The sequence below is a fragment of the Stigmatopora argus genome, chromosome 21 (genome assembly GCF_051989625.1).
Source record: "Stigmatopora argus isolate UIUO_Sarg chromosome 21, RoL_Sarg_1.0, whole genome shotgun sequence".
In the NCBI taxonomy this organism is placed as follows: domain Eukaryota; kingdom Metazoa; phylum Chordata; class Actinopteri; order Syngnathiformes; family Syngnathidae; genus Stigmatopora; species Stigmatopora argus.
This window is the reverse complement of record NC_135407.1, coordinates 8,040,353-8,060,824: the sequence shown is the minus strand read 5'-3', so window position 1 is coordinate 8,060,824 and position 20,472 is coordinate 8,040,353. Positions and strand designations below refer to the sequence as shown.

At 48.4% G+C, this 20,472-nt stretch overlaps 3 protein-coding genes and 1 long non-coding RNA gene across 5 annotated transcripts in view; all 4 read right to left on the bottom strand.

Annotated features, from left to right (window-relative positions):
- Positions 1 to 4,031, bottom strand: part of LOC144067190 (poliovirus receptor homolog) — a 41,941-nt gene extending 37,910 nt beyond the window's left edge. The window contains exon 1 of one of the 2 annotated variants that reach the window (XM_077590729.1): positions 3,647 to 4,031. In XM_077590729.1, the coding sequence (XP_077446855.1) occupies positions 3,647 to 3,764 (118 nt within the window). In that variant the 5' untranslated portion in view covers positions 3,765 to 4,031. The remainder of the gene's footprint in view (positions 1 to 3,646) is intronic. The other variant, XM_077590731.1, reaches the window with a different exon arrangement.
- Positions 4,032 to 8,333: 4,302 nt separating this feature from the next.
- tcf19l (transcription factor 19 (SC1), like) lies at positions 8,334 to 10,740 on the bottom strand. Its single transcript, XM_077590608.1, has 6 exons — positions 10,301 to 10,740; positions 10,034 to 10,203; positions 9,575 to 9,932; positions 9,056 to 9,500; positions 8,584 to 8,969; positions 8,334 to 8,502 (listed from the first exon to the last, which is right to left on the bottom strand). The coding sequence occupies exons 1-5, from the start codon at positions 10,554 to 10,556 to the stop codon at positions 8,597 to 8,599; spliced, it is 1,602 nt and encodes a 533-aa protein (XP_077446734.1). The 5' UTR covers positions 10,557 to 10,740; the 3' UTR covers positions 8,334 to 8,502; positions 8,584 to 8,596.
- Positions 10,741 to 10,751: 11 nt separating this feature from the next.
- On the bottom strand, positions 10,752 to 11,588 carry LOC144067106 (uncharacterized). The gene is made up of 2 exons (XR_013297836.1): positions 11,428 to 11,588; positions 10,752 to 10,810 (listed from the first exon to the last, which is right to left on the bottom strand). It is a non-coding gene; the product is annotated as an uncharacterized LOC144067106 (long non-coding RNA).
- A 295-nt stretch (positions 11,589 to 11,883) lies between these two features.
- Positions 11,884 to 20,305, bottom strand: LOC144066645 (uncharacterized). Its single transcript, XM_077589829.1, has 11 exons — positions 19,767 to 20,305; positions 19,369 to 19,654; positions 17,934 to 17,986; positions 17,788 to 17,808; positions 16,363 to 16,629; positions 16,213 to 16,300; positions 15,910 to 16,136; positions 15,399 to 15,686; positions 15,156 to 15,334; positions 13,867 to 13,959; positions 11,884 to 13,604 (listed from the first exon to the last, which is right to left on the bottom strand). The coding sequence occupies exons 3-11, from the start codon at positions 17,977 to 17,979 to the stop codon at positions 13,326 to 13,328; spliced, it is 1,488 nt and encodes a 495-aa protein (XP_077445955.1). The 5' UTR covers positions 17,980 to 17,986; positions 19,369 to 19,654; positions 19,767 to 20,305; the 3' UTR covers positions 11,884 to 13,325.
- Between the last annotated feature and the right edge of the window lie 167 nt (positions 20,306 to 20,472).

The window sequence follows — 20,472 nt, the reverse complement described above, 5'->3', positions numbered from 1 at the left end:
ATTGTTTTAGATCTATAAAAAACTGAATATTCAGGGCTTTTAATCCAGTTCTTTCATTCCATTTATATTAAAAAAAATCTAAATATTATATCTAAAACATGAAACCGAGTTGACGTTAATGCGGCCCGCGAACCAACCAGAGTCTGACACCGTTGGGCTAGATTTTCAGCCCGGTCCGGCGTTGCTATGGACAAAAGCTGCATTTGGAGACGGAACGCATGCCAAAGGACGCTCAGAATCGAGGTCGCGCCACAGACGTCCTCGCGGGCTAACCTAGCCGAGAACTATATGAAAAATCAATGTATTTCTCGGGCTCCCTCGTTGGTGGAGCGACCCGATTTGGAGTCCATTCCGCCGTAGCAGCCTGGACTCGGGACTCTGGACTCCATCATAGACGGGCCACGGTCGCTTGGCCCGCTACTTTTCCGCCCGACGAGCCGGCGTGGAAAATCCCGTGGAGTTCCAAGCCCAAATCCTGGCAGGCGGCGCCATGACTGACAATTCCCAAAAGAGCGTGCAGTCTACGGAAGAACGCTAATCTGCCACGGCTTGTAATTCCATTGTCGCCTCGGGCTTGCGCTTCGCGCGACATCGTGTCGGACGCCGCGCCTTCGCAAAAACCAGGCTGACGAACGAGCGCCGTGGACATTGCGCAAACATTCCTTCATTTTTTTTCCCCGCTTATCCTCTCAATGGATCACGGAGGGTGCCGGAGCCCGTCCCAGCTAACTACGGGCGCCATGTAGGGGACCCCATCCATCGCTAGCCAGCCAACCAGGGCACGGGGAGACAAACAACCCATCGTATCATAGCTAGCGGCAATTTACAGAATTCAACCAGCTAGCTTAGCATCCATGTTTTTGGAATGTGGGAGGAACTTGTGGAGAACCCACGTAGAGAACATGCAATCTCTACACAGGAGGACCGACCTGGGATCGAACCCAGGACCCCAGAACGGCGAGGCCGACATGCTAACCGCTCATCCACCGCCATTGCGCAAACAAAACAACAACAACAAAACAAGGAGCCCACGGCTTTGAGTCCAATCATCTTCCCAACGATCCGTCAAAGAAATGGCGACAAGCTAACAGGGTTAAATGAAAACATGCTAGCGCTAGGCTACCTACCACGGGACCCCGAAAACATGAAAAAAAGGCTTTAAAAAGCCAACCGTCCAATCGATACGAGAGTGCGAGGCGCCGCAAGAAGGTAATTGGGCGCCATGGCAACAACAGAGACGTTTACCTAATTGGAGGCCAACTCCACCACCACGACGCGTACGAAGCGGCCACCTCGTTAGGTACACAAAACGAGAAGTGAAAAAAAAAAATGTTGCCGTTGTGGCCTAGCTAGCACGTGTTGCGTGGAGAGCGGGTGGCGCATTAAACGGAGGTCAAACACGGTGCACTTTTAATGTGTTTGTGCAACCAGACGCACGACGGCGCTAATTGGAAGGCAAATGTCAGCCGGCAGGCTAGCGGGCTAATTAGCGGCTTTGGCGCGCCGCATTAAGCAGCGTGTTAGCGCTACCGACTCCTGCCCGTTTGACATGATACAAAGGGCGGGTCCGACTTCAATCCTCGATACCGCCGCCGTCGTCGATTAAGCCGGAGACCTCGGACGCGACGACCGACGTCCGACGACGGACAATTGGACGTGTGACGACCGCTACGCGTGCAAACATGTCACCTAACAGTACGCGTGCTCTAAATGCGTCATAAACACTGGCGTGTTTATGAAGCGGCGGCGTGGATGGAGCCATTTCCTGCGCCGGGGGCACCGCACGTGGAGCAATGTTCACCGGAGTGCCAAAATGCCACGTAGACGCTAACGAGAACGCCGCGACGTTGCCCATCACCCTTTTGCGTACGCGTTAGCGCGCACACACGCCGCTGGGCCTGATAACAAAACACAAATGCGCACACGCAAAGTAGAGAATACAATTATTTTGAAAAATCCATGGCACGCTAGCGCCCGTAAAGCTAAACGATGTCCACATGGCTAAGAAAATTCACTTTATGAGGATTGTCACTTTTAGAAAGTTCCGTTTTAGAGTCATATTTTCTGCGGTGTCATCAGATTTTTAAAGTAGGCGGTGGGGACGGAATCAAGCAAATCCGCTTGACGTTTTGAGCGGCGTGACGAGTGCAGAGCGACCCCGGCGACGGGGCCGCTTCACAGGATGCTACGCGGGCTTCCTCTCGGGGGGCCGGGCGCCTCCAAAAAGTCAGCCAGGTCTTCGCCGGCCCGGCTATTGTTCCCTCGCAAACGTGGCCAACTTTTCCCGCATTTGGGCCAAAATGGAAAAACATCTCCGCCGTGCGACCCAAAGGTCAAAGGTCGACTTTGTACGCGAAGCCTTGACTGGAAGGAAGCAAAATTGCATTCTGGGAAGGCCTTAGTGGCCGAGTGAGGAAAACATCAACTTGGCTTTTTCTAGCGCGCTGGAACTAGCAGTCCGCTCGTAGCGGGGGCGTTTCAAAGTAGACAACGCTCACTTAAACACACACTGGTCGCGATTCTCAAGGCAGGCTCTTGACATTTAGTCAATGTGCCGTGAGCCACAGACAATTCTGGACTTTCACACCAAAGGACTTTTTTGAAAAAGAAAGCGGAGCTATTGTGCAAATGGAACTTGCTCTTAAGTCGCCACTAACCACAGTAAATAGCATTTTTACTTATTTTGATTGTTTTTTTTTTGCTATTAGCGTCCAAGCACCTTTGCTAATATATAGCTTTGCATTCTCAACAACTGACAGCGATAGACGTCCAATACACAAATGGGATAGTATACAACACAGGTGTCAAAGTGGCAGCCCGGGGGCCAAATCTGGCCCGCCGCCTCATTTTGTGCGGCCCGAGAAAGTCAATCATGAGTGCCGACTTTCTGTTTTAGGATCAAATTCAAATGAAGAGTATAGATGTATATTAAATTTCCTGATTTTTCCCCTTTTTAAATCAATAATTGTCATTTTTTAGTCCATTTTTTCTGTGTTTTTAGTTCAAAAATCAGTTTGTAAAATCTAAAAATATATATTAAAAAAGCTCAAATAAACATTGTTTTAGATCTATAAAAAACGGAATATTCAGGGCTTTTGATCCAGTTCTTTTAATCCATTTATTAAAAAAAAATCTATATATTATATCTAAAATGGTCCATGTGAAATCAAGTTGACGTTAAAGCGGCCCGCGAACCACCTGTGTCTGACACCCTTGGCATATAGTATACAAGTACAATGAGATTTCAAGTAGTCGTAAAAAGACTTATACACAATCATGTCAACAATAGCCCTGATTCCAATATTCTGTGATTGACGTAACTTTGCCAGATTTCCAATCCAATTAAATAGGCGTGGTCCGTTTTATTAGCGTCTTTCGTTAGTAAACCACCTTTAAACTTGATCAATGGCGTCTCTGGGGTTGGATGTTGACGTTCGGCTGGCTAAGGACGCGTGTTCGCGATAGTAATTACAAGCAGGTGGGGGGAAGGACGGCAGGTGAGCGTCCGGCGGCTCAAAACGGATTAGACGGTCACCTGCCGCCCCGAGCCGAGTCGACGATTTGAAGACAAAAAGGAAAGCAACAAGGCGTCAAAGTCCCGAGTGACGGCCGACGTTTAACTTTAACGAATAGCCAGCAATCTTACCGTGGAAGAGGAAGAGGAGGAGGACGAGGGCGACGACGAGGAGGAGGAGGAAGAGTGGCGGCGACGTCGGCCGGCGGACGCCAACGCCGACGCCGACGCCGACGCCGTTTCTCGCCATGGTTTGGACGTCAGGGGAAATCCACGCGAGCCAGCTTAGTCTCCGCCAATTTGCAGGTGCGCGCGCGTCCCCGGCTTCGGGACGTGCTCGCGTCTGCCTGCCTGCCTGCGTCTTGGGATGCCGGAAGGGGCGGGGGCTCGGGGCGCAACCACTCCCCGGGTGGGCCGGCCGCACTGCGCACTCTCACGGCGCACTGCTCGGCGTGAGGATGAAGATGAGGACGAGGACGAGGATGAGGAGAGAGGAGATAGAGTTCCGGTGGGCGAATGAGCGCGCGCGTGAACGCGTCAAAGTGGGAGCGAGCGAGCGCTTCCTGACTCCAATGCCAGTGTCACGTCCGAACAGCGCCCCCACGAGGACGAAAGCCAATATTGACGCGGAAGAGCCGCGATTCCGACCTGCACGGACGGTCGCCTTGAGATACGAGTGGAACAAGAACGGTGCCCAGCGATTCAAAAGTAAACACTTAATAGTCATAGTTCAAAATTTTTTTTTGAAAAGCAGCAATGAGTGAGTCCGCTTTTAGATAGAATATGACAGCACTTGGTTATATAAAAACATCATCACGATACCACAAATAAAATCTCACCATACTCGCAACAGTCAAAATAAAAATAAAAAACAACATTCATTCATTTTCTGAAATGACGATCCTCCAGGGGGCGCTCGTCAGCAGAAAATATCATTCAAGACGTCAATCAATGAACCCATGAATCCTGTTCCTAATTGACCATTGTTATTTCTTGAAATAACATACGGATAGATGGTTTAGATTTGAAACTTTTGCCCACTTAAATGACAAGTGTAAGGCAAAAACGATGCTTTTTGGGGGCCTTCCTCGCGGAGGTCAAAAGGTCATTTGGCTTGGTGCACTTCAACGGGGAGCAAAAGCTCTTTGGTCTTGTGGCAGGCATCACGGGGGGCTTTGTGCCTTCATTAGCCGGGCGGGGCGCCGCAATTGGAGTGTTGCCGTGCTCACGTGGCGACGGCGGCGAGCGAGTAGCAGCGGCACTGTTGGCTTTAATTAAAGCGCTGCAAATACACACAGCCCCCGGGAGGATGTGTCGCCGGCCCCCCCTCCCCAAATACCTCCGCCTTGTCTCTTCTCTCGTCGTCGCCGCTCTTTTGAAGCCTTCGCCACTTGTCGCCATTCGTCTTCTCATCCCGGCCTCCCGCCACTTTCTGGTCTTTTGTCACGCCGCCCTCGGCAAAAGGTGCTTTGTTTACAATTCCTTCCACTTTGCTTCCTTTCGGCTTTATTTACATCCCGGCCGTGCTTTATTTTTAAACACGCTGCGCTATGTTGTGAGCTAGCTGGAATATTTTGACCCTGGCGTACGCTAGCTCAATATGCCATCTATTTTTTGAAGCTAGCACGGTATTTAAGAGTCTTTCACTGCCGGTTCGAGACCGCTAACGCCTTTCTACTGGAAAGTTTCCCCGCCATCGACCATGTGCGGTCGGTACACGGTCGATTGGTCGCCGGTCTTTTGGTCGCCAGTCTTTTAGTGATAATTACCATTTAAATCGGTGCTCAAATTCCCTAAATACAAACTGGCAATTACTATTTAGTCATACTTAATGCCCTAGTAATTATTAGGCTAAAGAAAAGCTCAAATTTCCTGGACTTTTATTGTTTTTTGTTGGAGAACTTGTTAAGACCCTGACGGACGTAGCTTCTTAAAGGGACAACGCATGCACATACAAACTTTTATACACTCACACGTCGGCTCAGTCAAACTGCTCGTGGCCATTGTTGGCTTTTATTGATGCGTAGACCGTGTTGTTTTACCTTGTTTTGTCGGTGATCTTTTGGTCGCCCGTTGTCACGGTCGGGGCGACAAAAAGACCGCGACCAAAAGACCGACGACCAAAAGACCGGCGACCAAAAGACCGGCGACCAAAAGACCGGAGACCAAAAGACCAGCGACCAATCGACTGCACATGGTACGGTCGATTGGTCGCCGGTCTTTTGGTCGCCGTGTTTTGGTCGCCGGTCTTTTGGTCGTCGGTCTTTTGGTCGCTGGTCTTTTTGTCGCCCCAACCGTGACAACGGGCGACCAAAAGACCAGCGACAAAACAAGGTAAAACAACACGGTCTACGCATCAATGGTCTTTTGGTCGCGGTCTTTTTGTCGCCCCGACCATGAGAACGGGCGACCAAAAGACCAGCGACAAAACAACACGGTCTACGCATCAATAAAAGCCAACAATGGCCATGAGCAGTTTCACTGAGCCGACGTGTGAGTGTATAAGAGTTTGTATGTACATGCGTTGTCCCTTTAAGAAGCTACGTCAGTCAGGGTCTTAACAAATTCTCCAACAAAAAACCAATAAAAGTCCGGGAAATTTGGAGCTTTTCTTTAGCCTAATAATTACTAGGGCATTAAGTATGACTAAATAGTAATTCGCAGTTTGTATTTAGGGAATTTCAGCAACGATTTAAATGGTAATTATCACTAACCTTCCGGGTGACCAAAAGACCGGCGACCAATCGACCGTGTACCGCCATCGACGGCCAATCCGGTTCGACTAGGCTACCGCGAATACGAGGGGAAGCGTGCCAAATGAAGCGTCCAAAGGTTGATCTTCCGGAGGCCCGACTCAAAACACAATCTGGGCCGCGCGCGCATAAAGGAAGGCCATTAAGGCTAATGGCGTGCGACGCGCACGCGGAGGTGCGGCGAGCGTAAGCGCCCGCGCATGCCGGAGAGGAAGCCGGCGGAAAGGAAGGAAGGACGTTAAAGCGAAATGGCGTCGGCATCCTGTTAACATGACGGGGAACCAATGTTCTGCCATCGAGCCGCCGGGCGAAAAGCTTTTATCCCAGAGTTCAGCGGGCCGCCAACGCATCCGCCGCCATTGCAATTGAGAACATCCCTCATCGACGAGGATGTTACGTCCCCTCACAAGACTATATGCCCGCACATAGCCTTGGCTAGCAACATGATCGCAACAAAGTACAGGACACGCTTTATTTTATTCAATATTAAATATTATTTCTTGAAAAGTGTTGTCTGGAAAGGGTGAACAGTACATACTGTATAATAATAGTCACCCGGGTTTTAAAAGGTCCCGAAAATTGGAAGTAGACGCTATCAAAACACTGTCCCAACATGGCGGCCATTCACCTTCTGGGCTTTTTGACCATTATGAGCCATTTTCAACTTTTTCACCGGTATTTTTAAACAGTTATACCGGGCTTTTGCAACACTTTTCTGGGCATTTTGACTATCATTACCCATTTTCAGCATTTTTCTGAAAATATTAGCCACCATTTTTGGTCAAATGACATTAAATGCTCATTATCTTTAGGGCTGAAGTGTCTTCTACAAGGAAGCAAAGACATTTGCTCCTCTTGTGCCCTCCCAGCGGTCTTCCGTTCCCACCAACTCTTGATCGCAACTTTGCTTTGAAAACGAGAAAAAAAAAAGAATAAAGACGTGGGCGTCTTTGAGGAAAAGTTTCTCTTTTCGTGGCGACTGACGCAACGCTTCCGTCAGTTGGAGTCGGACGAGCCGTGTCCCTGGCGTTAAAAGTCGCCAAACAAACTTCGACAAATCCACGTCGTCTATTGTATCATGACAGAATATTTTGATCTATACTGCTGCGCACGTACTTAGCAAGTCGGCTCTAAAGTGCACTTGACATAATTGGCCTCCTCGTCTTAATGATATGTTCAAATATTTAACACGGTGAATAATTCACACAAGTGCAATCACTCCATCTAGCTGCCATCTAAGAAATCAATCTATAATCTACTGATTTTCCAACAAGGGACAATAGTGCAAAATAAAGTGTGATTTTACCACTAGTTAAAGCCTTTTGGTCCTTCTAGTGGACATCCAAAAATGGACGGAGGGAGGAACGGCCTTGAAAAAGAGCCGTGAGATCCTTTAAGGACTCTGCGGAGGCTTTTTAAACACGCTGTGGAGGGAGGGAAGATAAAAAGGAGGATCAAAAGTGGAACGGAGGAGCGCGGGAGATGCTATTCACATCAATCAATCACGAATTGCATTCTTCTTGTGTGAAAGGAGAAAATTGCCAATGGAGCAACACTGCCCCCTATTGGAGGACATTGAAAACGCCGACTTCAAAGCATTAGAAACAGATCAAGTTGCGAATAGTGAAAAAAAATCCATCATAAAAAGAGTTGTTTTACTTTTTTTTTTTATTACTCACCCACTGCAGTTTTGCCGTGTGGACGCAGCGGGGCGCCAAAGACAAGCACGCTGACCATCAATCAAGTATTTTGCATACTGTACACCACATGAAAAATTCATCATTCCTTTAAAAATAGAAGAGCACGTCGAGGTCCGAGAGTTAAAAACATTTTGCAAAAAAAAAAGGTACGTGGTTGACTAAATACACCGTAAAAAAATATTGTCTTTTCGGGTATATATATTGACTTTCCCATTGGTATTAAGGTACAAGGTTTCCCGCGGTTTGCCTCAGAACTCCCGTCGCGGCACCTTTAAAAATGGGAGAGCTCAGATTTTTTTTTTACAGAAGTCCCGTCAATGCAATTTATTTCCTCTGGAAGAATGCGGTCTTATTTATTTTTTTATATTTTACAAAGTTCATTTGGTTTTTTACCTGTCAGTGTCAAATCAAAGTGTACCTAATTAAGCGGCCTTATGAAACGGCAGGTCTCAAAATGACGGCGTTGCCTCTCTGGAGCGGAAGCCGGGGGTGCAACGTCCATCCTGACCCACGATCGGGGTCGCGCGAAAGTCCGCTGCGGGAATGGGAAGACGGGCGACCGTGACATTTCATGGAGTGGCGGCATTTTCACAGCGAGAGGGCGAGAGTATCGTACCGTGGTCGTCAGCTCAGCGGCAGCCGCAGTGGAAGTCGGCGTTGGGGTCCCGCAGAAGCTTTTTGCGGTCCACGCGGAGACAGTGGATGTGGTACCAGGCGTCGCACACGTCGCACTGGATCCACTGGACCGGGTCGTGCTGTGGCAGCAGGCAGCGGGCGGCGGCGGCGCAGGGTTCCACCGACGAGCCCCCGCCGGACGGGACGCCCGCCGTCGTCATCGCCGCTGCCGCCGGGGGCTCGTCGTCCTCCTCGTCCGAAGACGAGGAGGACGACGAGCCCGACGAGGACGAGGCGCTGGATGTGGAGGAGGAAGACGAGGAGGACGGCGAGGGCAAGGAGGGTCGAGGGGGCGGGGGGTGTTTCCTGGGGCGCCCACGACGCTTCCTGCGGGCAAAGGAATCAACGGACGCTCAGTTGAAAATATATATATCATTTGGATTTCTATACTTGATGTTTCTTTCAAATCTTACCCGGGCTGCTGGTGGTAGCGGTTGAAGGCGGGGCGGCCCCGCGGCGCCGCGCAAACCCTGACGGCGGGCGACGCCAGGTCGTAGCTCTCCCCCGCCACCACCAGGGGAGAGAAGGCAGGCGCGCCGTTGGCCCTCCGCCGGCCCCTCGGCGCCGCCCTCTGCTGGCGGAAGGCCGCGGCCTCGTGAAGGCGACGGGGCGCCGTCGCCTGACGCTCCCGTTTGGGGAGCGGGACGCAGCGCTCCAGGCCGGCGTTAGTCATGGCGCCGTGGAAGCTGCCGATGGTCCTGATGCCCACCGGGAAGGGCTTGGCTTCCCGGGGGCGTGGCGGCGGCGGCAACGGCGACGCCGGCCGCTGCGGTGAGGGCGAGCCCAGGTCGTCCGAGTCCGACTTGTACAGGCGGCGTTTCTTCCTGCCTCGCCAGCGTTGCGCTTCCTCCTCGGGGCCTGCGGGGGGACGGAGGCCAGCGGGAAATGGGCTCGGCCGGGACCACGCGCGGCGCCGGTTCTCTCTCTCTCACCCGTCCGGCCTCGGGGCTCGTCCGAGCCGCCGTCCTCCAGCAGCACCGTGTGCGCAGACTTCCTGCGGCTCCTGGACGCCGACGCCGTGGCGGCGGAGGGCGGGGCGGCGGGCGAGCGGGAGGGCGGCGGCGGCGAGGCGGAGCCCGGGTCGGAGAGCGCCCCCTCGTGGCCGCCGCTCCCGCCGCGACTCCGCCGGAAGGTCCAGGCGCTGCCCCGCATCTTGCTGAGGCTGCCGATGGAGTCCAGGATGACGGTGGCGCGCTTGAGGGACAACTTGGACAGATCCACGCCCGCCGGCGCCGCGGGCTCGGGATTGGTCCGGATGCGGTTTTGCAGATCGGAAGAAAAGGTCCCCGCCTGCAAAAAGGAGCGTTAACGTCAAATCCCATTGGACGTCCGTCGCAGTCCACCGGTTCACGTTAGTAAAGACGTTCTGGCGTCGCCAAACGAAACGTCACCTTGGGAACGGTGATGGCGTCAAAGTCCAAGGGCCGAACTTTGACCTTCTGGAAGAGGAAGTAGTACTCGGGGCCGCCGGGGCTCCCGCGGCCCCCGAAGGTCAGCGCGTCGCCGTCCGACAGCTCCCAAAGGACGCCGGCCTGGAGGCGGGCCTCGTTGACCCACGTGCCTGCCGACGACGACAACAACAACATCGTCAATAAAGCCGTATCTGCGTGCATTTTTTTTTACAGCGGTTACTTTTCCCAAATCGACTTTCATCTCACCGTGAGTGCTCTTGTCCTTGATGTGGACTCTCCAACCTTCCTCGCCGCCGTCGCCCTCGCGCTCGGCGTGCAACTCGGCGTGGACGCGCGAGACGACGGGCGAGTCCAACGCCACGTCGCAGCGCTCCTCGGCGCGGCCCAGACGGAAGACCGACTGAGCCTGCCCCGGGCTGAAGGTGTACAGGTCCTGCGCCGAGCCCCCCGCCGAGGAGCCGATGCGGAGCAGCTGGAAGCACGGCCGCGATCCCGAGAGCATGTCGCTGGGTCGGACGGACCGACGACCGTGCGGCGCCGCCCTGCCTTTCCCCCGCCTCACCACCACGTGCCTCGCATTCGCGGGACTCGCTCTGCTCGTGCTCAATTATGGCGGCGACGCCACGCCGGGCCACATTTGGGCGACTTGAGCAAAATGGGTGACCACTTAGGAATGTTGCGGGTAAAAAAAATTAAAAAATAAAAATCTCTGTCAGTCAGTCATATAAAAACAAGGAGATTCAAGGTTGGCATCACCTGAAAAGATAAAGAAAACACACTTAGTACAAGCACAAAAGTTATCATATGACAAATTGAGCTTCTCGCACATTCCCACGAGAAAAAAATACATATTTGAAGGAGTTCAAAAAGAAATATGAACTGTTTAACTCATTGACGGCAATATAAATTATAATTGTATGCAGTTATCAAAATCACGTCAAAAGATTTGGTGCCCCATTTTGAGTCAAAATGTGATGTTGTCAATTTATGAGGACGTGTATTTTTTTTTTAAACCTAAAAATAGTCAGATATTATTGACGCTGAGGCCATTTATTTTCTTGGGGTGCATAAACTAGAACTGTCGGACCACATTTCAGGCCCCCTCGTTCAAGTGTCACTTTCTCTGCAGTACCGATAACATTACGTCACCGGAAGCCCCGGAATCAGATCAATCTTGATTACGTAACTTTAAAAATCACTCGTCGTAACTTAGGACTTGAATTTTTGGATTTCTTTCAAATGCTAACACGCTCGTCCAAATCGGACGTGTTCGAGGAGAGCGAACCGTCCTCGGCATTTACGAGCGGACCTCGTTCCCCCCCGCCCGCTCGACAAAAAAAACACCCCCAAAAGTCGACTTTTTCGACACTTACTCGATGTTACCGGGCTTCCCGGCACCGGGAGGGCGGCGGAGCGGGCGTCGAGCTTCGGGGGAGTTGTGCTTCGGCCGCCGTCGTCCTCCGGGCCGTCTTGTGCTCGCCAGCCTTTCTTTCCTCCGGGGAGGAAGTTCTTTGAAATTTGGCGCGTCGGACCACTGGCTTCCTAGTCCTCTCGCCGACGTCACGTCCGGTTTCTTTCTGATTGGTCGATAGCCAGGGCGCCTTTGGCGAGGACACGCCTTCTCTTAAAGGGCCCCGTGCTCTTTCGAATGAGCCGTTCGCCGGTTTCTGAACTTGAGACAAAGGATATTTTGCCAAATGACCAAAGTGAAAGCGCAGTCCAAATAGGAACATTTACTGCTCGTACTAGCCTACTAGTACTCAGGATACCAATTAGCACCACGACATTTTTCTCACCGACCTAGAGAAAGAGCAAAAATAAGAGAAACCTTGCGTTTAAAATGCATTTAATCCAAATGATCGGTCCATTACAGAAAAGAGAAATGCTACAAAACTGTCAGCAGGATGCAAAAGGTCACACCGAGTGTAGAAATACGAAACGATTCTTCAAGCTGACAAGGAAGTGTTTGTTCATGGCCGTAGAACAAACCAGTTCAGTGAAGAAAAAAGAAAAAAAATGAAATAGTCATCCACATTTCTTCCCATCGCATGCAATCCAGCATATTATAAATGCTGATGTGACACCTGAACATTGTGCACATCCATCAAGACTCATATATCGAACATGGGAGCACTTTTTACACACTGAATGTAGAATAAAATGCTTTTAAAAGCTCTCATTTTTCTTCTTTACTGAAGACGTGCGTGCAAAATGACAATATTTTATGAAACCCGTACCGCTTTGACTTGGTATCCGACAAGCGCATGCACAAATTGTGTGTTTATGTGCGGAATTAACACCCATCCGATCAATATATAACATCTCGGTATGAAAAAAGTGAGCCTAAAATGTCACAAGGCATCGCAATCATGCATATCGTCAAGACCCGCCCTTTCCAATATGGCGGCGGTGCTGACGGCTAACGTAGAAATCGACTAATCTATTGCCCAAGTGACTCGCCAGAAATATTGCTGATACGAGTCAAGCTTAAGCCTTTCACGAACACAAAATTGTGCATATAGTATATTTTTAAGAAACATGCCGTTAAAAAAAATGAATTCAGCGTGGCTGAATATACGTTGAAATTTGGATTTACATCAGCGATGGATGTTTTTTTTTTTTAAACATTGTGCTCGTTCTTGATCAACATGCACAATTTTTGGAAGACTTCTGTTTTTTTGGGTCCACGTGGTTCTGGTTCTGGTTCTGGTTCTTGTGCTCGAGTTCCACTAAGTGCAATGTCTGACGCTACAAATGACAAGAGGAATGAAGAACGGATTTGCTCGGGATTTGGAGACTTTGGGAAACGTTGTCGTTGAAGCTAACGCTAACTGTTCGCCTATTTAGCCCGTTGTCTTGCATTTTATTGCTATTACTACAATGGATCATGTCTGTTCTTGGTGGATGATGTCTATTGCGGTGGCAGATTTGAAGTGAAAACCTTTACGATGGCACGACATTTGAAATAAAAGTGTACCGAATATGACTTTGTCCTTTTATAATTCAAAATTTGCGCCATGAATCGCTATTAAAATGAGTCACCGCCATCCCGTGTTTACGACGGCTAGAAATTGGATCAATTTGTATCTTAATCTAACCACAATTTGTCTTAGTTTGCATAAGAACGGGGTTCTAAGGGTGCGCGTGGAGATTTTTAGCCGCCTTTGAGGACACGAAGAACATACTTGAAGAATGGAATCCCGTGGAAAAACGTTACCCGGCCCTGAAAACGTCGGACAGTCCTTGACGCTAATGTCCAAATTGGGGATTCTCAGGTGTCCTCGTTCAATTCCCCATCCTCGGCCGCCGTCTCGTCGCCGGCGGTCGGCCGGGCGTCGCCGTCCGCCGCCGCCGGGGCCTCGCGGCGGTCCTCGGGGGCGGGGCTCGGCGACCCGGCGTCCAGGAGGGGCTGGCGGGAAGCGCAGGTCACGCCGGCGTCCGTGTCGCTGTCTAGCGGGAGACCCGAGTCCACCCCGGAGTCGCTCATCTCCAAGACGTGAAGGTCCGACGCCAGCGTTCGATAACCGTCCGTTTTGGACGCCTCCAAGTCCTGCACAGAAATGGAATCAGAATTCAAGACCAATTCTAAAGCGATTTCAAAATGGAGAGAAAAAAAGGGGGAGGTGCTCTGAAATGGAGGTCATTGGGAAAAAAATGGCATCATTCATTTATAAACACAATCCAGCGTTATTATTTATAGAATCCTTTCTCTGCGCGCGCAGCAACACGAGCGGAGGTGCCGTGTCAAAATGGCGCTGCATATTCCCTGAGAAAAAAACATTTGACATTTTCCTCCTCATTTTGGTACTGACTTTGACGGCGACTTGGGTGTCTTCGCCGGGTTTATCGCACGCCGACGCCGTGAGCGACTCTTCGGTAAACCTGCTGTACGCCTCGTGGACCACCTGCACACACACACACAAACACACACACACACGCACAAAATGGCAGAGCACAATGAGACAAAAGGACAAGCACTCATAGCTAGGGCATGTTTAGCCTACAACAAGGGTATCAGACTCGGGTTGGTTTGCGGGCCGCTTTAACGTCAACTCCATTTCACGTGGGCCGGACCATTTTAGATATAATATTTAGATTTTTTTTATATAAATGGATTAAAAGAACTGGATTAAAAGCCCTGAATATTCTGTTTTTAGATCTAAAACAATGTTTATTTGATCTTTTTTAAATATATTTTTAGATTTTACAAAATGATTTATGAACTAAAAACACAGAAAAAGATTGATTAAAAAATTACAATAATATTTAGAATTTTTTTTTAAATGGATTAAAAGACCTGAAAATTCAGTTTTTTATTGATCTAAAACAATGTTTATTTTAGCTTTTTTAAAATATATTTTTAGATTTTACATAATGATTTTTGAACTAAAAACACAGAAAAAATGGATTAAAAAATTACAATAATGTTTAGTTTTTTTTAAATGGATTAAAATAACTGGATTAAAAGCCCTGAATATTCCATTTATATAGATCTAAAACAATGTTTATTTTAGCTTTTTTTAAATATATATATTTTTAGATTTTACATAATGATTTTTGAACTAAAAACAGAAAAAAATGATTAAAAAATTACAATAATATTTAGATTTTTTAATGGATTAAAAGAACTGGATTAAAAGACCTGAATATTCATATTTTTATAGATCTATTTTAGCTTTTTTTAATATTTTTAGATTTTACATAATGATTTTTGAACTAAAAACACAAAGAAAAACATGGATGAAAAAATTGCAATGATTGATTTAAAAGGGGGAAAATCAGGAAATATAATATACATCTATAATCTTCATTTGAATTTCATCCTAAAACACAAAGTCGGCACTCATCATTGACTTTCCCAGGCCACACAATATGATGTGGCGGGCCAGATTTGGCCCCCGGGCCGCCACTTTGACAACAGTGGCCTACAATTAGCTTAGCGAGCACGTTTTGGGGACGCGGGAGGAAAACGGAGCACCCACGGCGGCCAGCCCGGCACAAAAAACTCCATCTGGGATGGAACCCTGGACTCCAAAACCATGAGCGCTAACCGCTGGGATGGGCGGAGTTGGGCCAGGTGGGCCCAGGTGGGCCGGGTTACCTGGCGAAAGGCTTGTCCGTCGCCCTTGCCGGCCTGCTGGGCCGCCAGCAGCAGCTTCTTCTTCTTCTGCTTCCTCTTGTGGACCTTGTAGAGACATGACAGCAGGCAGACCAACACCATCAACGCCAACAGGCTCAGCAGCGACAAGACGGCTAGCGTCAACGGCGGCAGCTGCGAGTCTGCCGGATGGGAAAACCATCGCTTTCAGTCGGCCCCCCGTCCGACCCCCCCGCCGCTTCTTACCGACCACGTCGACGTACACGTGAGCCACGGGAAACCCCGCCAGGTCGGTGATTTTGAAAACCCCCTCGTCGGAGCGCCGCACCTTCCTGATGAGCATCCGCGAGCCCTCGGCGCTCAGACGTTCCGCCATCTGGGGGTCGGGCGGCGACACCGGGACGCCCCCTTCCAGGAGCATCCGCTCGCGGCCCCCCCGTTTGGGCCGGTAGAACACGTTGACTCGATGGTGCCGCAAGTAAAGGTTCACCGTCACGTCGGCGCCGTCCGAGGGGCGCAGGAAGTCCTGGTGTTCTGCAACCAACGAGTTTTTGAAAAATAGGAAAGTTTTACGGGGATAACTCTAACCTAAAAAAAACGAAACAAAACAGAATTGAAAAAAATATATATGAAAAAGTCGCAGTCCCGGGCAAAAAAGTGCCGCTCATTGTCAGTAAAATCCGCTCATACATTGAAATAGTTGGCATTTCGTTAGCAATGTTAGCATTTTGACGAGATAAAGACACTGGACACGTACCTCTCACGTGAAGGCAGTTCCTCCTCCGGACTTTGCCCTCGCCGTCGCGCACGGTGAAAGTGCCCTCGTCGGCCACGCCGACCGAGCGCAGCGCCACCGCCTGGTCCGTCACGCTCAGGCGTCCGGCGTAGGCGTCGGCCAGCACCAGCGTGTGGCGGAAGAGCAGCACGGCGGGCGCCTGGGTCGAGTCCGAAGCGTTTCCACGCGGCGCCGGCGCCGAGACGGGCCTGGGGTGCGGAGACAACTCCGTCCCACTCCGTCCCACTCCGTCCCACTCCGTGAGTCCACTTCGTTTGGTCTTACCGGAACTCCAGGCTGATGGGACCTGGCACTTGGTTGAGGCGGATGTAGTAGGTGTCCCCGTACTTGACCACATCCTCCACAGCGCAGTCTGGAGAGCGAGCAGGTCCCCATTGTAAGGTGGAAGCGTCCCCCCGAACCCCCATCCGTTACCTTTGACGTCGAGGACGAGGCGGCGGAGCGCCCCGCCGTCTCCGTCGACCACGTAGACGCCCCGGTCCTCCTCCCGCACGTCGTCCAGCACCAGATGACCATGGGAGTTGAGGCGGGCCCGCGGGTGCAGCACCTTGCCCGCCCGGAGGAGGGGCACCTCGGCGCTGCCGTTGGCCCGGGGCCGGAAGACCACCCGCCCCGCTTGGCCGCCCGGGATCTCCAGGTGGATGTCTTCGCCCAAGAACGCCGTCTTGTGCTCCTCCCTGACTGGAAGGGGGTGAGGAGAAGGCGGCGCTCACTCTTGTTAGCATTTTATTGGCTCAATTTGCTTCTGGGACATTTGACCTTTTGACCCCAAATCCACACACAGGAGGAGGGAAAAAATACTGCCCTATTTGTCTTACAGCTTTTGTTTTTTCATGTATTTTTAGGATTGATATTAGCATTTTATTGGCTCGATAGCCTCTGGGCCATTTGACCTATTGACCCCAACTCAACAATGAATGACATATTGCAGGGGTGTCAGACTCGGGTTGGTTCGTGGGCCGCTTTAACATCAACTTGATTTCACGTGGGCCAGACCATTTTAGATATAATATTTAGATTTTTTTTAATGGATTAAAAGAACTGGATTAAAAGACCTGAATATTCAGTTTTTTTATAGATCTAAAACAATGTTTATTTTAGCTTTTTTATATCTTTTTAGATTTTACAAAATGATTTTTGAACTAAAAACACAGAAAAAATGGATTAAAAATTACAATAATATTTAGATATTTATTTATGGATTAAAAGAACTGGATTAAAAGACCTGAATATTCAGGTTTTTTTTATAGATCTAAAACAATGTTTATTTTAGCTTTTTTTAAATATATTTTTCGATTTTACAAAATGATTTTTGAACTAAAAACTGAAAAAAATGGATTAAAAAATTACAATAATATTTATAGGTTTTTTTAAAAATGGATTAAAAGAACTGGATTAAAGACCTGAATATTCCGTTTTTTTATAGATCTAAAACAATGTTTATTTTAGCTTTTTTAAATATATTTTTAGATTTTACAAAAGGATTTTTGAACTAAAAACAAAGAAAATATGGATTAAAAAATGACAATTATTGATTTAAAAGGGGGAAATCAGGAAATTTAATATACATCTATACTCTTCATTTGAATTTGATCCTAAAACAGAAAGTCGGCACTCATCATTTACTTTCCCGGACCACACAAAATGAGGCAGCGGGCCAGATTTGGCCCCCGGGCCACCACTTTGATACATATTGTCTTTTTTGTTTGTTTCACCTGTCATGGATTTATGCTGCTCCTTGAAAAATGGGATCCCGTTTTACAAAAGTTGGCTTTAAATTGGCTTGAAACATCCAATAATACGATTTGGCATCCGGTGGGGGTCGGGGGTCAAACTCACCTTTAAAGGAAGCCGACGCGGCTGCAAAACAGAGACGGGAGTTCCGTTAAGCAAAATCCTATTCTGCGACGGGTGGCTAACAATGATGCTAACACGCCCAGTCCAACCCAAATAGGTCAATTCCTTCCACGGGCCTCGGCGCTTACCCGTGAAGAGCAGGTTGCTAAGCAACACACACGCCGTCCCTCTCATCTTCAAGCTGGAAAGCAAGGCAGAAAAAAGATGGAGCGCATCAGATCAGTCTCAAGCGGTAGACATCCGTCACGTGAGGAAATCATTTTCTACTTCCGCTTACGGCATTTTGCTTTCACGCTAACGACGGTCCGATCGATCCCAAAATGATATCATTTCCAACGCACGTGAGTGTGAGATGTGGTCTACAGCAGAACTGGAAGTAAATAAATGCATTGCTTGTATTTTTTGTGACAATCAGAGGACGTGTGGTGCCGTCACTGGCGGTCAAATGAGAGGGTTAGAAAAAAAAATCATCCAAATTCGTGCACAAATAGGTAAACAAAAACGACTGTTTTTTTTTTTAGTTTTACAGCAAACGACCGAAAAATGTTTGTAGGGTTAAAGTTGTCATTTTACAGTCAAAGGCAACTTTAAAAAAAACAAAAAAAATGAACTTCTTTCCACTATAGCACAGGTGTCAAAGTGGCGGCCCGGGGGCCAAATCTGGCCCGCTGCCTCATTTTGTGTGGCCCGGGAAAGTCAATCATGAGTGGCGACTTTCTGTTTTAGGATCAAATTCAAATGATTATAGATGTACATTAGATTTCCTGATTTTCCCCTTTTTAAATCAATAATTATCATTTCGTAATCCATTTTTTCAGTGTTTTTAGTTCAAAAATCATTTTGTAAAATCTAAAAATATATTTAAAAAAAGCTAAAATAAACATTGTTTTAGATCTATGAAAAACTGAATATTCAGGCCCTTTAATCCAGTTCATTTAATCCATTTATTTAAAAAAATCCAGCGACCCGAGTCTGACAGCCTTGCACTACAGTTTTAAATCAAGCCTAAAATGTATTTTTAAAAGGAGAATAATCCTAAATTCTAGCTACCAATATTTGACCACAATTGAACATTTGAGGGGATTTGCAGCACCTTCATGCCAAAAACCATGTATCCGGTCACCAGTGTCACCCTTGAATGGGCAAAACCCCCACAAAAAAAACCCAATGCAATGCAGCCAAGGAAGGGCGTGTCAGGACCAAGCATCCAAGCCCACCGTATGTCCCACTCCACTCGCGAGGGGTCCCAGATGGAAGAAATGGATGATGGCAGTGCACAACTCGTGAACAATCTGATGGAAAAATGAATGCTCCCGTGAGGGGGTTGAAATGAAATATTAAATGATGCGTTAAGAGTGCAACTCATTCCAATGAGATTTTCCCCTCATCACTCAATTGGCGTGAGGTGAGCTCATGAAAGCCAGTGTGGGGGAAAATAAACCCAAAATAAACAAACGGGTTCGGTTTGGTGATCCAAACGCTGTTTACAGTGAGTGATGCGGTGTAAGGTAAAGTGAGGTAAGCTAAGGTAAGGTAAGATAAGGTAGAGGAGTTGGCTTTTACCTTCTCGTCCAGTCTTGACGTTAAAGTCTTCCTTTTTCGGCAGTGGCTTAAAGTGCTCCTTAATTTTGCTTTTTGGGGGAGCTCGCGGGGAGCTGAAGGAAAAAATGGAGAGAAATGGAGAAAAAATGGAGAAAAATGGGGGGTGAGGCGGACGTCAAAAGACTTTCCCCGTATCGACGACGACGAAGACGTCGTTGACGCCTTTGTGCGACTCGGCAGCGCTCGGGAATCTTCGGCTGCTTTCGGAAAATGGCTGCCAGATGACGCTCGAATTGCAGGTGGGCGCCTGTAACGCATACCTGTCAACTTATACGTTTTTCCCGTATTTTATACGTTTTTTGATCATTTCAAATTGTGTACGCCGTATAACAACTTTTGTACGGGATTTTTTTAAGTACGTTTTTTGTAAAACGGATCTCGTTTTACGCATTTCGGCTCTAATCCGGATCGTCTCGGTCACTGGTAGCAGACGAAAACGTCATCGTCAACTGCTAATATTGTCATGCTTTAAGCATGATATGCGCACACGCATTCCCCTTTCACACGAAACAGGAAATGGTTAAATCATTTCCTGTTTCGTTATTTAAGCAGCTATGAGTCATAGCGCTTGGGTCCGAATACATTCACGGTCGCGTCACGACAACGCGGCGCGACTATAACACTTTTACGTGCACCCTATGTGAGTAAATATGTGCCGTGTTGCATTTGTACGGTTTTCTATTGCTTAATACGGGGAATTCCAATCATTAATACGGGGAGGAATTGGCCCAGGTTGACAGGTATGTCACAGTATCCTAAAATCCTTTAAAAACCAAATAAAAAGTACCTGTGTTTTAATACCCTTGAGACCATACTTGTGTGCTATCTATTCAGTGGTACTCAAATTTTGCAAGCTACTGTTGATCCTCAACACGATTCGAGATGAATTAATCCAAAGGGATTGCACAAAAAAAGGTTATAAAGGGTGAAGTAGCGCCACCTGGTGGACATGTTTTCAAACGTAAACAATCTTTTTTTAGGTTAATGCGCTTTAATCGTCATTTTAGCCCCATGAAAATATCCACATATCAAATTATTCATCAAAACATTTCATGTTTAGTTGTT